Here is a 16734-nt window from a genome sequence, read left to right on the forward strand (position 1 = left end):
ATGCGTCTCTCTGGTGATAAAGTTGGAGGCGGAGTAGCCGAGAGTGGCCGGGAAATGATGGCTGATGAAGAGGAAGAAAGCAAAGAGATCTTGCAGAAATTGCAGGTGGGGCCGTAGGTTAAAACCTGTGTGTGCTTTTGTTATCGGGAAGAAGCAGGGAGCACAGCTGATACAGTACCTGGGAATTTCTGGGCACCTGCGGGACGCTGCCTGCGGCGGGGCGGTTACTATAACAACTTCCGACGGTGCAGCCGCCGCCGCCGGGAGCCCGGGGCCGGGACCCGCGCAGCCCTCGTGTGGGACCTGCTGCTGACCTGCCTTAATTTCAGTTCTGTCTGGAGGAGGATTTGTTGCTTCTAATTTTATTCCTGCCCATTCTTATGAAATTTTTTACGCTCGATTCACCCATAACAAACAGGATACACATGTTTATGGCAGATCTCCAGGAGCTGTTACTACATGCTGTTTTGATCCCCACAAAGGCCGTGTTTCTTTCGCACTTCTCGGCTTTGAAATTGGCAATAATCCCAGTAATGGCTTGCACCGTTTGTATCCCGTTGCTGCCTTTAGCACTTAACAGTTTTGTCATTTTTTGCACACCGCACAATCCCAGCTTGGGATCTGATGCAGGTGGCCCATACTCCACCCAGTCCCCAGCTGACTGCAGTTTTGACTAGGACTAGTCTTTTGTACTCTGTAGATAGGAGCTAACGCCTTGCCTTGGCTCTTTATGTTTCTTTTAATGACCCTAGATTTTTTTTCTTAAATATCAGAAACTCGGTTTTGAGGTACAGAAATATTGTTAGTGTGTATGTCTATATATATACAGGGGGTCCCCCCAAAATGTATACACACTTTAACAGCTGATAGCTCAGTTTTGAAAGTGAAATGCATTTCAATAAACACTGCCTTTATAATTATTCCAAGTGTGTGTATACAGTTTTTGGGGACACCCTATATGTGTGTGTGTGTATATGAAAATGTGTATTAAATAGTGGTTATCCCTGAGGTTGTTGGGGGTGATGAGGGATTTTTTACTTTGTATGTTTTACATGTACCCATTTCAATTTAACAACACACACACACACACACACACACACACACACGTATTTGCCATGAGAAAAAAGTTATTAAAAATGTTCACGCCAACAGAACAACAAAACCGAGCAATGTCTTGCATGTTTAACAACTAAAAACAACCAAACAATAAAATCCTCAATAAAACTTCTAATTTGCAGCCATGCTGATTGTAGGAAAAAGGAAATGGGTTGTAATTTTTGCTGAGAACAGTATTTTCCTGGACTCACTAGTGGTAGAAGCACAAAGCTTTTAGGTAGAGGTGCTTGGAGTATGGTGGAGTGAGTGGGGAAGGTGCAGAAATGGCATGGGGGAATGGAGGAGAGGAGAGGAAAAGGATAGTGATGTCGCTATCTGTGGGAATGGTGCAAGCTTTGATTTCATTTTTATAGACATCTTAGGGTACAAGGAACATATAAAAGTATTTTCCTCAAAGTGTGTTTTGCAGACCATTTTTATTACAGTCATCTAGAGTGCTTGCTAAAATGCGGAATTTTGAGTTTTGCTAAAATTGCTAAAATCAGAATCTCTGCGGGCCGGGTCCTGGAAATAGTATGTACAGTAAAATATGAAAAGCACTGCTGCAGAGGGTGCTGGTCCATTCTCTTTATTCTGGATAGGATTTTAAATTAACTATAGGACATAAGTATTTATTAGAGACAGGGATGATTTATTCATTCATTCAATCAACATATTTAATGAAAGCCAGTCACGCCCTAAGCTTAGTTGTAGTCCTCAGGTATAGCTCTAAATTAAACAGATTAAGTCCCTCCCATCATGGAGTTTACATTCCAGTGGTGGTAACAGGTAATAGACAGTTAATGAATAGGCCACATAATTTCAAATAAGTACCATGAAGAAAAATAAGAGCATGATTTAACAGTGGACAGAGGAGGAAGCGGTCATTTGGTTTGGGTAGTCAGGGAAAGCCTCTCTGAGCAGTTGATATATGAACTGAGACCCAAATGATGATGACAGATGAGCCTGTAAAGACCTGGGGAAAGAGTGTCTAGGCAGAGAGAACAGCATGTGTGAAGACCTCAAAGTGAGATTGAGCTTGGTAGACTTGAGGAACTGAGTGAAAGCCGATGTGGCTTGAATTTTGTAGGAGGGGGAGTGGTAAGAAGTGAATTCTGTGGCAGGGTGAGTGGTGGGAGGTCAGGTCATACAATCTTCAAGGCAATGTCAGGGAGTTAGATTGTATTCTATCTACAGTGGGAAGCTATCTGAAGGTTTGTGATATGATGCACATTTTTGTAAGTGAGGAGAATGGGAGAGAGGAGAAGCAAATGACCAGGTAAGAAGTTATTGCAATAGTCCAGGAAAGTAATGATGCTGATTTAGTCTAGTATGGAAACAGGAAGATGGATTTAGGATGTGCTGTGGAAGTAGTTAAGACTTGATGGAATAGTATTATTTTTTTCTGCTGCTATTCAGTTTCAAGAAAGAATAAATAATGGAAAACCTTTGACTGATGTCACAGGAAGACTCAGAGATAGAAGTATTTAAGAGAGAACATTTACTTGGAAACAATGCAAGAGAGCCAGAAGGTGACTTGACAAAACAAAACAATGAAAATAAATATTTAACAAAATTCTGCAAAAATCCCAAGGTTGTTAAGCTTAAATTGGTCTGTTTGTCATTGGAAAACAGCCACTTTCACATGTTGATCAAGTAAACAGAGGTCATGTATTTTCAGATACCAGCCTAGGAAATATCAGGGATAAGAATGTTTTTGTTAGAAGTCCAGTGTTAAGGGTAAATTTTGAAGTTTTATACTTTGGGAACCAGTACCAGATAGGATTATCTTCTTAACTTTTGTTTTATCTCAAGTTGCAAAGTGTTTCCCCCCTTTTGACTGTGGTATGTGAAGTGCTTAGTCATATTGGAAGCCCTGAGAGACCTATCATCATGGTACAGAGACTGGCATGGGACAACATGAGAGTGGGCCTGGGACACTGGCTGTTTTCCCTTACGATCTGTGGCATTTTGAAAGGCCTGTGTGTCTGCCTCTGTGTTAGTCCTCGGTGAGGTAGAGAATCAATATTTCTAGGCCAAGAGCTGGTATGACCAGCCAGTCTCAAATTTTTTGTTTGGTGTTCTCTCCACTTAATGGTACCATCCTTGTGCTTCCTAGGAACTGGTGGATCAACTGTATTCATTTCGAGAGTGCTATTTCGAGACACATAGTGTTGAGGATGCTGGCAGGAAGCAGCAGGATGTGCGGGAGGAGATGGAGAAGACCCTGCAGCAGATGAAGGAAGTAGTGGGTATGAGCATGCAGCCCCCGCCCCGTCACTGAAATGTGATAGAGTTTTTCGCTGTCTGTATACTTGTTGGTGTCCTGTGTGTGGCTGCTGCACAGTATGGCACAACAGAATATTTCTTCTAAGGGCTCCTTTGCAGGATGGCAGCCTTTCAGTCCTCTAAACTAATTTTCCTAAAGTTTGAGTATAGCAAATGCCATGAAATAAAAGATATTTGTTGCTTGAACTATTACAGTGATTCTCTTTTTTTAAAAATTTATCTTTATTGTTGAAAGAATTACAAATGTCCCCCTTTTTCCCCCCATTGATCCCCTCCATCCTTTACCTCTCCCCCAGGCCTTCACCCCACTATTGTCTGTATCCATTGGTTATGCATATATGCATATAAATTCTTATGTTAATCTCCCACCCACCCACTGACCCTCATCTTCCCTCTGAGATTCGTCACTCTGTTCTATGTTCCATGTCTCTGGATCTATTTTGTTCATCGGTTTATTTTGTTCATTAGATTCCACATATGAGTAAGATCATGTGATACTTGCCTTTCTCTTACTGGCTTATTTCGCTTAGCATAATACTCTCCAGGTCCCACCATGCTGTCTCAAGGGTTAGGGATCCTTCGTTTTTTAACTGCATAGTATTTGAAGGTGTAAATGTCTGAGAAGATGCTTGATATGATTTCAGTCTTCTTGAACTTGTAGAGACTTGTTTTGTGTCCTAACATGTGGTCTGCCTTTGAGAATATCTCATGTGCACTTGAGGAGAATGCCTATTCTGCAGCTTTGAAGTGGAATGTTCTGTAAATGTCAATTAAATCCATTTGATCTAGGGTGTTATTTAGAGTCACTGTTTCCTTGTTGATTTTTTGTCTGGAAGATCTATCCAGTAAAGTCAGTGGGATGTTAAAGTCCCCTACTAATGATTGTATTGCTGTTGATCTCTCCTTTAAAGTCCTCCAGAAGTTTTTTCCCCCCAGCCCGTGTGAGTCTTTGGTTCTCAGGTGGGTCTCTTATAGACAACATATATTTGGGTCTTGTTTTCTTATCCAGTCAGCTACCCTATGTTTTTTGCTTGGTACATTTAATCCATTTATATTTAAGGTTATTATTGATAGGTACTTATCTATTGCCATTTTATTTCTTCATGCCTATGTTTCTCATTCTCTCTATTTCAACTTCTTATTATAGCAGTCCCTTTAACATTTCTTGCAATGCTGGTTTGGTGGTGATAAATTCCTTTAGCCTTTCTTTGTCTGGAAAGCTCTTTAAGCTCTTTATTTCACCATCTATTTTGAATGATAGCCTTTCTGGATAGAATAGTCTTGGTTTCAGATTCATGTTTTGCATTACCTTGAATACTTCATGCCATTCCCTTCTGGCCTGTAGAGTTTCTAATGAGAAATTATCTGACAGCCTAATGGGAGCTCCTTTGTAAGTAACAGTATGCTTTTCTCTGGCTGCCTTTAAGATTCTTTGCTCATCTTGAATTTTTGGCATTTTAATTATGATGTGTCTGGGCGTGGGCCTCTTTGGGTTCTTCTTGCTTAGGACTCTCTGTGCCTCCTGAACTTGTGTGACTTTCTCCTTCACCAGGTTAGGGAAGTTTTCTGCCATTATGTCTTCAAATAGGTTCTCTAACCCTTGTTTACTTTCTACCTCTTCTAGCACTCCTATGATGGGAATATTATTACATTTTATGTTGTCCCACAGCTCCCTTAAACTGTCCTGTTTTTTAATTATTTTTTCTTTTTGGATCTCTGATTGAGTGATTTTTTCTACCCTGCCTTCTAATTCACTGATCCGATCCTCAGCTTCCCTTAATCTGTGGTTCATTCCTTCCAGTGTTTTGTTTAGTTACTATGTCATTCTTAATTTTCTTCATAGTTTCTATATATTTTTCCATGCTATTGAGCATCTTTATAATCATTATTCTGAACTCTATATCCGATAGATTGCTTATCTCCATTTCATTTAGCTCTTCTTCGGGAGAATTCTTTTGTTCTTTCACTGGGAGCTTGTTTTTTTCTCTCCCCATTTTGGCTGCCTGTTTGAATTTGTTTCTATGTATTATTAGGTAGATCTGCTAGGATTCCCAGTCTTTTGGATGGCCTCTGGTTCAGGTCAATGTTAGATGGTGTTTGTGACTGGTCTTGAGTACCCTGTTTGAAGTTTTCCTCACTCCACAGCTTCTGGTTTCCTCTGCTGGGGCTGGGTTTGTTTGGATAGGACCAAGATGTGCATCAAGGTCTGCTTTTCCAAGCCCTGGGTCCAGAAGCAAATCAAGCAAAGACTCAAAGCACCCAGAGGCTGGTATTCAGTCTCTTAAGGAGCCTCAGGCTGTAGAAACTCCATGGGGTGGGGCTAGAGGTTTTCCAGCAGGGGGCGGCAATTGCTTCTCCCCCCGGGCAGAAGCTGTTTGGAAGGTAAATGCCTGCCTGAGAAAGATGTCCTCTGCAGTGTGGGAGAATGACTCAGCACCATGGTCCAGATAGGAACCCTCTGAGATCTATTCCCCCAGCCAGCCCCACTGGATTCTCCTCACACTGCTCTAATCCACTCTGCTTTCCCTCTCCTGGAGTCCAAGGTAAGGGGCTGCTCATGAAACTTTGTGCCATGACCCTTTAAGAGGGTGCCTGCATTTCCAGCCATGTCTACGTGGCAGACAGAAAACCTGCTGCTTTTCACAACCAGGTGTTATGTGGGTACCTTTCTCAGTTCTGGTGCTTTGGACTGGGGAACTCAGCTTGGGGTTTAGACCCCAGAGTTCTCAGTGGGGACCCCCAACAGCTGAGATATCCCTTCGGACCTTCAGCAGCTGCCTGTGGGAACCCGGCCAGCCCTCTCATGCGTCCTCACTTCCTACCAGTCTCTATGCAGCCTCTGCTTTTCACCCTTGGTTATGAGGGTGCTCTCCAGCTGGTCTTCAGCTGCAGTTGATTATTCAGGACGGTCTTTCTGTGTTTTCGTTGTAATTCCAGTTTGGTCCTGGGAGAGTGTCAGTGTAGCCTCCACTCAATCCACTGCCATATTGGATCCTACAGTGATTCTCTTAACTGACCTTTCTGCCTCTAATTTCCTTTACTTCCAAATCAACTTATTTAATGACTGTGGCCATTATCTTTCTAAATCATTACTTCAAGCATTTAATCTTATCCTTTTTCTGACTTTTTGCTCGTGTCTTCAAAGATGGCTACTGTTGAGTGGTTGAAGTCTAAACCCCTTAACTTGATGTTTAAGTCTCAATATTCATTCTCTTTTTTTCTACCCTTATCTCTGACTACACTTACAGAGGAACTTTTTGTTTCATTCAGATTGGACTATGCATTATCCCAGGAATGTGCCACATGTTTTCTTCCTCTGTTTTCCCCCCCATCATTTTCCTACCCAGAGGGTCTTTTTTCCTTTTCACTTTTTAAAACCCATTCATTCGCTGTATGCACATGCTCCTTTTCAGTGTTTTAATTTTCCACGCACATGCTTTGTCGTCTCTGCTAGATAATAAACCCCTCAAAGGTAGGGACAGTGCTTTCTTTGTTGTCCCATTATGTAACATAGTTCTCTGCCTATTTTACGCTTTCAACAAGTGGCTTGTTTGTAAAGATTTTCCTCAAATATTTTATTTCTAGAGCTGATGTGGGGTTATTCTTTGAGCGAAACTGTCCCGGCCTTATCTGTAAGACTGCATGGGTTTTCCCACTTTCCTGTATCTTTCCCCCTTTCTCCTAGGCTCTGTCCAGGGCAAGGCACAGGTTCTGATGCTAACCGGGAAGGCACTGAATGTGACTCCCGACTATAGCCCTAAGGCTGAGGAGCTGTTGTCAAAGGCTGTGAAGCTGGAGCCCAAGCTGGTGGAAGCCTGGAACCAGCTGGGGGAGGTGTACTGGAAGAAAGGGGACGTTGCAGCTGCCCACACCTGCTTCTCAGGAGCCCTCACCCATGTGAGCTGATCACTGTCCCCGCAGAAAACTCAGATAGGAAGGATGGAATTTCTTTGGTTCTATGAATTTCCCTGGGATATGAATAGGAGAGTAGGACTGTACTGGAACTAGGAGAAAAGAATCAGAAGGGAGGAAGGGTGGGGGAACAGACCTGGGTGAGGAAAACCGGGATAGGGGACTGAAAAAGGAAGAAGATGGTGGGATCAGGTGCATGGGGGAGTGAAGAATGAAGGAGAGTTAGCAGCCACAATGAAGGAGAGTTGAGCCTTGTAGATGTGGGTCTAAGATGCACATGACATCAAGAATTAAGATAAATCAGATTTAGCAGAAAGGGATAGAATAGATCTGGAAGGGGGAACTAGAGTCAGGAAGCTTGAGTAAGTGTCTTCTCCATTTGCAGTGCAAGAACAAAGTCTCCCTTCAGAACCTGTCAATGGTGCTTCGCCAGCTGCGGACTGACTCTGGAGATGAGCATTCTCGCCATGTCATGGACAGTGTCCGGCAGGCAAAATTGGCTGTGCAGATGGATATCCACGATGGCCGCTCCTGGTGTGAGTGCTCCCAGATACCTCCAACCAGTTTCTAGAGCAGTGGTTCTCAACCATGGCTACACACCAGAGTCATCTGGAGCCCACCTAGGGAGTCTGCCTCTAATTGTGAAGCCAGGGCATCAAGTCCGAAAGGTATTTTGTTGAACCACTATTCTAGGAACTCTTGGATCTTTCCATTCAAGAGAGGAGGCTTATGTTTCCACATAAGCAAGGCAAGGTTTTTGTGTAGTCTGTTCAGTTTTCTCCTTCAGGTCCATGTTTGCCTCTTTATCCCAGTGAAATGTGGGGTATACTAAATACAGTGTCATCACTAGTTTGTGTCAGACCTTTTTTTTTTTAAATTCTCACCTGAGGACATGTTTAGAGAGTGGGAAGGAGAGAGAGAGGGAGAGAGAGAAAGACTGATGTGAGAGAGAAACATCGATCGGTTGCCTTTAATATGCTTCCTGACTGGGGATCAAACCCACACCCCAGGTATGTGCCTGTTGGGGAATCGAACTGGCAACCATTCAGTGCACAACCAGGAAGATGCTCAACCAACTGAGCCACTCTGGCCGGCCTGTCAGGCCTTCTAATAGACGTTTCAGATTGTATCTTGAACTCGGGCTCTGAGATGCTCCACCACTGCTTCAGTTTTTCCACCTCTGTTAGGTGGGACAGGATGGCTAGTGTGGGGTGGAGCTGGGTATTTCCTTTCTTCAGGTCGGTTAGGTTTTGGGTAACTAGTTTCTCCTGATGGCAGGCCTTGTTCACTTTCGTTAAGAACAGAGTGCTCTAGCATATTTCAGAATGTTCCTTTTTTCAGTCCCTCTGCTGGAAGCACGAGGGGATTTTTTTCTCTGATATTTGCTGTGGGCATCTGGTTGAGCTCCTGGAGGTGGATCTCACATATTGAGGGGGTCCCCTTATTAACTCCCAGACTTGTGCATGCTGAGCCTCCAGTAAGTCATCAATTACAGTTCAGGTTTGCATACCCCAGCACCGTTTCCTGTGGCAGCCTGTGAGTTTCTGTTCTGATAAGCCATAACTCCCTGTATTCACCTGTCTTTCTCTCCAATTTGGAAGGCCGTGGTTTGCCCAGTGTTGTGCCTTCTGTAATGGCTCCAAGAAGAGTTGTGGTTTTTTACCAGTTTCTTCAGCTTTTTCCATGTTAGGATGGAGTGGTGACTTCCAAGTTCTTTACATCCATATGTAAACCCTGTGTTTTTTCTTTTCCAGATATTCTGGGGAATGCATACCTTTCTCTTTACTTCAATACTGGGCAGAACCCTAAGATCTCCCAGCAAGCCCTCAGTGCCTATGCCCAAGCAGTAAGTATTTATGGTCGCTCTGGTCAGGTGAGTAGAGGCAGCAATAGAAGCAAGAGTGTCGTTCAGTCTTCCTTGTGGCCCTTTTGCAAGCAGGAGGGGCAGTGTTTGTGGGCATCCACTGTGTGTGGTTTTGCAAAGCTATGCCTACAGAGGTAACTTACTTCCTCGTATCACTTGAGTATTAGCAACTACTTGCTGTGTGGTGCCTCACTGCTAGATACCTTCATGAGCTGTCTAGATTTTTTTATAGGCATGTATCCAAATCACAGAGCCCATGCCAACATGTTCATCTTTTTAAATGGGAAAAAAGTCTATATTAAAATAATGCTTCTTAATTTTTGTGTGCGTATTTTAAGAAAAATGGAAACTAATACTTAGGTATCAGTTAAGTGCTATCCTGAGATTGACCATTACATATTATGGCTCTGTATTTCCCGCAGGCTAAAATAGAAAACAGCATGTAACCCATTTGGCATCACTTCCTAGGAATTATTTCACTGGAGTTCATGCTTTGCTTAGGCCTTCGGGCCATTTTTATATCAATAACCACTTGCATGGGGCTCCTTCAGGCCTTGAGTGCCTGGTTACTCATGGAGAGCCTCACATTGGCCTTTTGAGCACTTTTTATTTAGGCCTTATGGTCACCTTCGTTTGCTTTCTCGCTTCTCTTGACGCGCAATTGTTCTTTGACTTACCATTACTTATTTTGTCTGCTACCTTATATTCATATTTGCAGGTTAGGGACTGTCCTTTTTTTAATCAGGGAACTTTTAGGCAGAGGAATTATATTTTACTCTAATTTCTTAATTTGGTTAATGTTTATATTTTAAAGAATAATATGGTGTATGTACTTCCTTTAAAATTTTATATTTGGCTTCTGCTAAATAGTTGCTTTTTTTTTTTTACATTGGTTTCAGAGAGAGGAAGGGAGAGGAGGAGAGAGAAACATCAATGAAGAGAGTCATTGATCGGCTGCCTCCTGCATGCCCCTTACTAGGGATCTAGCCCACAACCTGGGCATGTGCCCTGACTGGGAATCGAGCTGTGATTGCCTTGTTCATTTGTCAGTGCTCAACCACTGAGCCATGACAGCCAGGCTGTCCATCTATTTAAATTCGAAAATCAAAATTTGACTTTGAATGTGTGTTTTAAGCAGGTTTGGATATACAACATGATTCTGCCTGTGTCTGGAGCTGGGCTCATGGGCAGAGGAAAAGCATTAAATTGACATCATTTATTTCCTAGGCTTTCCTCATTTATATCATCATCTCACTGTTGAATTTTTTTGTTTTTTATCACAATGCTTTCACATATTTCTTCTCTCTTTATAGTATTACATAGATAAATTATAACCATATTTTAAGGTTTCATGCACACACAAAACCCTTAGCATCCTTGAGGTTTGGGGGACTGTGTAATGTACCACACAACCAATGACTATATCAGTGTGGGTGTAGGTAACTTTTTGAGAAGGAAGAAACTTGAATTTTTTTCAGGGAGGAGAGGTTTAGGACATGTTGGGCATGGCTATCCTTAAGACTGAGACAGGATCTACTGATGATCTTTTTATCCCACTGTAGGAGAAGGTTGACAGGACAGCCTCCAGCAATCCTGATCTCCATCTGAACAGGGCAACGGTAAGACCTGTGGGGTGGTGGTCATTTGAAAGTCAAATAAATTTAGGTCTTAGCCTTTGAGGATAACTGAGTATTCATAGGGACAAGGTTGGGTACAGACTGCAAGAGAAAAGTAAAATTATTTCTAGGAAGAACTAGCTCAGTTTAACTTCAGTAGCTGGTAGAGTCACTGAAGGGAAAGGAGAAAGGGTTGAGGGTGTGGGATGGTACGTAGAGGATGGGGGGACAGTTTAGAAAACTCTTCTGAAATACTCATTATAAATATAAAAATAGAATCACCCAATATATGCAACTTAACTATTTTAGAGTTTGGAAGTTAGGTTTTTGAAGTGACTCCATCTTTGGGGTTGTGATCACTGTGGTCAGGATAAAGGATGTTAAGGTGTTAGCATCTTCTTCAGGATGCTCTTTGTAGGACAGAAAGACAACCGGGTAGGAAAACAGTTTATTATTTCTCTAAATTTCTAATCCATTGTGCCATTACTTCTCACCAGCATAGTTTGTGTTAAGTATACTTATAATGGGAGGTTTTTGGTTACTTCTTGTGCAGTTACATAAATATGAAGAGAATTATGGGGATGCCCTGGAGGGCTTCTCTCGGGCTGCAGCCCTGGACCCTGCCTGGCCAGAGCCCCGACAACGAGAGCAACAACTCCTGGAATTCCTGAACAGATTAACCAGCCTCCTTGAGAGCAAGGTAAAGGTGTCTAAAGGCTGACTCCTACTTTTTTATTCTGTTGTACATCAGAAAAATAAGACTAGATAGTCTTATTTGGTAGTAGTGACCCTGTGAAAGTGGTGGGTGGGAGAGAAGGACTGGATTCTCAAGGAGAGTGACTAGTTCCTAGCTTCTTACCTATTTCCCCTTCCTTTGCAGGGAAAGGTGAAGACCAAAAAGTTGCAGAGCATGCTGGGAAGCTTGCGTCCCGCCCATCTAGGCCCCTGTGGTGATGGGCGCTATCAGTCAGCCTCTGGGCAGAAGGTGACCCTGGAGCTCAAGCCACTGAGCGCACTGCAGCCTGGTGTGAACAGTGGTGCTGTGGTCCTGGGGAAGGTGGTGTTCAGCCTCACCACAGAGGAGAAAGTCCCTTTGTGAGTTTCTCTTGCCTTTCCTCTTTTATCCTTTTGAACTAGTGCTCTCACTTCCTGGCCTTTCTCTGACAGTTGAGGACAATTAGTGGTCACAGTTTAGTGAGCTCTGCTTCCCTCTGTGACTGTCCCATGAGCAGGCATTGTCTAGGTGATGTCTAACAATCTGTAGATTCTGTACCATCCATTTTTTCCTGTTTTAGCAACTATTTATTAAACATCTGCTATGTGTTGTAGGGAATTTAAAAAGGAGAGAGAGAAATGTAAAGGACTCAAGTGAGGGGTGCTTGTGGTCTAGCAGAGGAAATGAGTTAAGAATATTTGTTTAGAAAATTTTTAACTCTTGAAAAATTACTGTTTTATTATTGCCATCGCTCCTTGGTCCTTCACTGGCTTCCAGGAAGTTCTCTTGTGTTTCTTCCCAGTCAGTCCCTGTTCTTGTCCCCACCATTGAGGATCAGTTTTCCTGTTTTGACCCAGCTGTTTTTCATTCTCTTAAGACTCAGTCTCTTCAAGGAAACTCTTCCTGCTTTCTGATTTAGACATTTCTCCTCTGGGTCCCCATGCCCAGCCTTTGGCTTTACTGAATTCAGCAGAAGGAAAAGGTTGTTCTAGTACCTATCACAGTTGTACTGTAAGTGGTGGTTTAACTCTGATTCCTGCTAGACCATTAGCTCATTCATGGCTGGATTGGTGTGCTACTGCTAAGCACATTGCTTGACATATAATATTCAGTAAAAGTTTGTGGAGTTAAACTAAATCAACAGTTATGGTTAGAGAATTTGATGAAGGTTGTGATAGTTAAATTGATAGACCAGCAATAATGTATCAGCTGAAACGTTTTCAGCTGTTCATTATTAATAGTTGTTGAATAGCCTCAGTGTTCATGTGTCCTAATTCTTGGCAAAGTGACAGATCGATGAGCCATGTGCATGGTGTCTAAAGGTTATTATATATCTAAGACAAATGAGAACTCAGATATCTGTAGTAGATGTCATAGGTTTTCTAGATATGTTACTAAGAAAGCACTTGTTTATTTTATTGGTATTTTAAAACCTGTTTCTGTTCTTTCTTGCCCATTTTTCTTTTTTTTTCTTCCCTCCTCTCTTAATGCATTTGAACCTGGCAGTACGTTTGGCTTGGTAGATTCAGATGGCCCTTGCTGTGCAGTGATGGTGTATAACATGGTGCAGAGCTGGGGAGTGCTCATTGGGGACTCTGTAGCCATCCCTGAGCCCAGCCTTCGGCTTCACCGAATTCAGCACAAGGGAAAGGTGAGATGGCCAGGATTCTTTCTCAAGAAATAGGTTCTGAAAGTGGGGACAAGTTTATATCTTTTAAAAAATATGTAAAAGACTGCGTTTATGTGTGTGAGTATGACATATGTAAACACATATTCATTTATATGTAATTTTTACTGAAAATGGGAACTACTGGTAAACAGAAAGAATGAAAAAAACGAACAGACAAAGAAATACTGTATATTACTTATATGTGGAATCTCAAAAAGCCGAACTTGTAGAAAACAGAGAATAGAATGGTGGTTACTGTGGGCTGAGGGAATTGGGGAAATTTTAAGGGTACAAACTTGCAACTAGTAGATAAATGAGTCCTGGAGATCCAATGCATAGCACAATGATAATAGACAATAATGGCATTATAAACCTCAAATTTGCTAAGAGACTGGATCTTAATTGTTCCTACCACAAAATAGAAATGATAATTATGTGATGTGATAGAGGTATTAGCTAACCCCAGGGTGGTAATCATATTATAATAAATGAATTGTCAAATCAACCTGATGTGCACATTAAACTTACACAATATTATAAGTCATTTATCTCAAAAATATCTTTATTGATTTCAGAGAGAGGAAAGGAGAGGGAGAGAGAGAGAAACATCAGTGATGAAAGAGTCATTGATCGGCTGCCTCCTGCACCCCCCAACTGGGGATGGAGCCCGCAACCTGGGCATGTGCTCTGACCGGGAATCAAACCCTGATCTCCTGGATCCTCAGTTGACGCTCAACCACTGAGCCACGCCCGGCCGGGCAATAAAAATAAAATTTAAAAAATAGACTGAAATATTGTCCCTGAGATGTTATTACTGTTAATAGCTTGATATGTATACCTCCAGTCTTTTTCCTTTGCTAAATATATATACACATGTTTATATGTATCACTTTACTCATGAATATAATATTATATGCAAATGTTTGTGAACATTTCCTGTGTTTTTAAATTTTCTACAACATTGGTCTGGATTGATACGTAGAGGTGGTGATGAAGATGATGATGATAGTTAAAATTTACTGAACACTTAATTGACTGCTAGACACTACTGAGTTTTACTTCCTGCACTGGCTCATTTAATCCTCATAAAAACTCTCTTGAGAGTAGGTATTTAACCACTTTTTTACCATTTAGCCCAGGGGTGGGCAAACTATAGTCCATTGACCATAACTGGCTCACTGCCTGTTTTTGTATGGCCTGTAAGTTAAGAATAGCTTCTATATTTTTAAATCAAAAGAAGAAGAATTTGTGATACATGAAATTTACAGGAAATTCAAATGTCAGTGTTCATAAGTAAATTTTTTTTGAAACATGGCCACACTCATTTGTTTACTGTTGTCTGTGGCTGCTTTTGCACTAGTGTCAGAGTTGGATAGTCCTGTGACAGAGACCATATGACACGCAAAACCTAAGATATTATTTGGCCCTTCACAGAAAACATTTGCTGACCCCAGATCTAGATTATTTTCAACTTTTTTACTGTTATAAAAGCACTGTAGTAAATATTTTTATATCTGCCCATATCCATGATTGTTTCCTTAAATGAGTTTCTAAGGTAGAAACCTTGCCCTAAAGAGTATGTAGGATTTTGTGGAAGGTTGTACCAGTTATTACCAAAGTTAGATGTGAGTAATTATTTTCCTTTATTTTTCTTCTCAACTCAGTGTAAAAACTTTTGAAAAATTATTTGCTACATGAAAAATATAGCATCACTATTGTTTGGCTTTGGTTTCTTTATTATTGGTGAGGTCGAACATTTTATCATATGTTTATTAACTGTTTCTTTTTATTTTAAAAAATTTTTATTTATTGATGGGGGGGAGGAACACTGATTTATTGTTCCATTTATTTATGCATTCATTGGTTGATTCTTGTACGTGCCCTGACCGGGAATTGAACCTACAACCTTGGCGTATCGGGACAATGCTCTAACTGAGCTATCTTATTTATATTTCTTTTATAAATTGCCATTTTTTGGTCACTTGCCCATATTACTGTTAGGATATTTAAAATGTTGATTTGTACCCAGCCAGCTTGGCTCAGTGGTTGAGCAGCGACCTATGATCCAGAAGATCGTGGTTCGATTCCCAGTCAGGGCACATGCCCGGGTTGCGGGCTCCATCCCCAGCAGGGGGCGTGCAGGAGGCAGCTGATCAATGACTCTCATCATTGATGTTTCTCTCTCTCCCTTTCCCTTCCTCTTTCTGAAATCAATAAAAAAAAAATTGATTTGTGAGAACTTAAAAGAGCCTCCTTTACACTCCCAGTGGGATATTTTTTGGATGAAGATCTTTTAAAAACATGTTTTACAACTTAAAGTACATTTGAACTGATGAAGTGAGCTGATATCTTTCTTGTTATTAAGAGAATGTCACACATTCTGTTTCTTCCTCCTGATATAAAGGGAGAGGTAACTTTAATTTATATCTGGCAGGTTAACTTAGGGCCTTACAAATACTTGGACTAAGAGTTTCACAGAATTTCCACCTGGCTGGCTGCTATTTGTATCTAGTTATAACTGTCAACAAACACTGTAGGGAGGGCAGATTCTGTGAGAGCTTTTGTTAGGCAGCGCCAGGAACCTGTCTTTTTTGAGTCAGAGAATTGTCTCATACTTGCAGTGACAATACTGGCGCCCTCCCTGCCCCAGATTTTCCTTCTAAAGATTGAAAACTTTGGGAAAATTACATCCCCTTTGTTAGCTCAGCTCTTTTGAATGTGAGATGGAGGTAAAGGGTATACATAGTGAGGGGGGAGAGAGGAAGGGAAAGTCACAGGCCGTGTACCCCGGTGCTGGGTTTGGTTCCATCTTAGGATCTGTAATGAACCTCTGTTTGTCTTTTCTAGGACTATTCCTTTTCCAGTGTTCGTGTGGAAACACCCCTCCTGCTAGTGGTGAATGGGAAGCCGCAGGGCTCCAGCAGCCAGGCTGCTGCTACAGTGGCATCTCGGCCACAGTGTGAGTGACCTTACCCTGCTCGCTAAAGAGGGAGTGGAGGCGCCGAGATAAGCTCAAGGGCGCGGCAGCTGGACCAGCCACATCCAGTGACTCAGCTGCAATGGGGAGATGTTTTAGATGACTTTCCTTCCTCTGTCCTGTAAGACGCTGTGTGTCTTTTCTTTCTCTCCTGTTATCATGTTCTAGCTCTCTCCGGGGCCACACTCCCCGGGTGTATCTCTCCTGCCTCTTTCATTGCTCTTTTATGTTTTACGCAAAGAGCATGGAGTTGGTAGAAGTGTTGGGATCTTGCGATGGGACAGAGTCCCCAAGGTTCCTGTTCTTGCCTCCTTCCTGAGCCTCATGTACATATGATTTCAGTATTTATTGCTAAGGGAGGGGGCTTAAATTTATAATGGCTTGGTTTTTGAGCAATTTTTATTTTATTTTTATTTTTAAAATTTAGGTTTATTCCCCTCTTTGGGGCTGGAACAGAATTAAACTTGTTTGGAAAAAAAATACTGTGTTGTTTGGCCTGCTTCATTCTCTCCAGGCTTGGATTCCTGGCGTTTAGAATCCCTTCAGTCCATTAGAGTAATACTCCACCGCTTTTCCCCTTTATACAAAATCATTTAT

General features: G+C 41.8%; 1 protein-coding gene across 1 annotated transcript; it reads left to right on the forward strand.

Annotated features, from left to right (window-relative positions):
- TTC5 (tetratricopeptide repeat domain 5) lies at window positions 1–16609 on the forward strand (the record flags this gene model as incomplete). The annotated part of the gene is made up of 10 exons (XM_081145800.1): window positions 1–105; window positions 3215–3347; window positions 7070–7281; window positions 7682–7832; window positions 9051–9142; window positions 10723–10779; window positions 11330–11476; window positions 11657–11871; window positions 12998–13142; window positions 16008–16609. 10 exons carry the CDS (start codon window positions 1–3, stop codon window positions 16125–16127), a joined length of 1377 nt encoding a protein of 458 aa, XP_081001926.1. The 3' UTR covers window positions 16128–16609.
- Window positions 16610–16734: the final 125 nt, after the last annotated feature.

The sequence above is a fragment of the Miniopterus schreibersii genome (assembly GCF_964146895.1).
Source record: "Miniopterus schreibersii genome assembly, chromosome: 1".
Taxonomy (NCBI): Eukaryota; Metazoa; Chordata; class Mammalia; order Chiroptera; family Miniopteridae; genus Miniopterus; species Miniopterus schreibersii.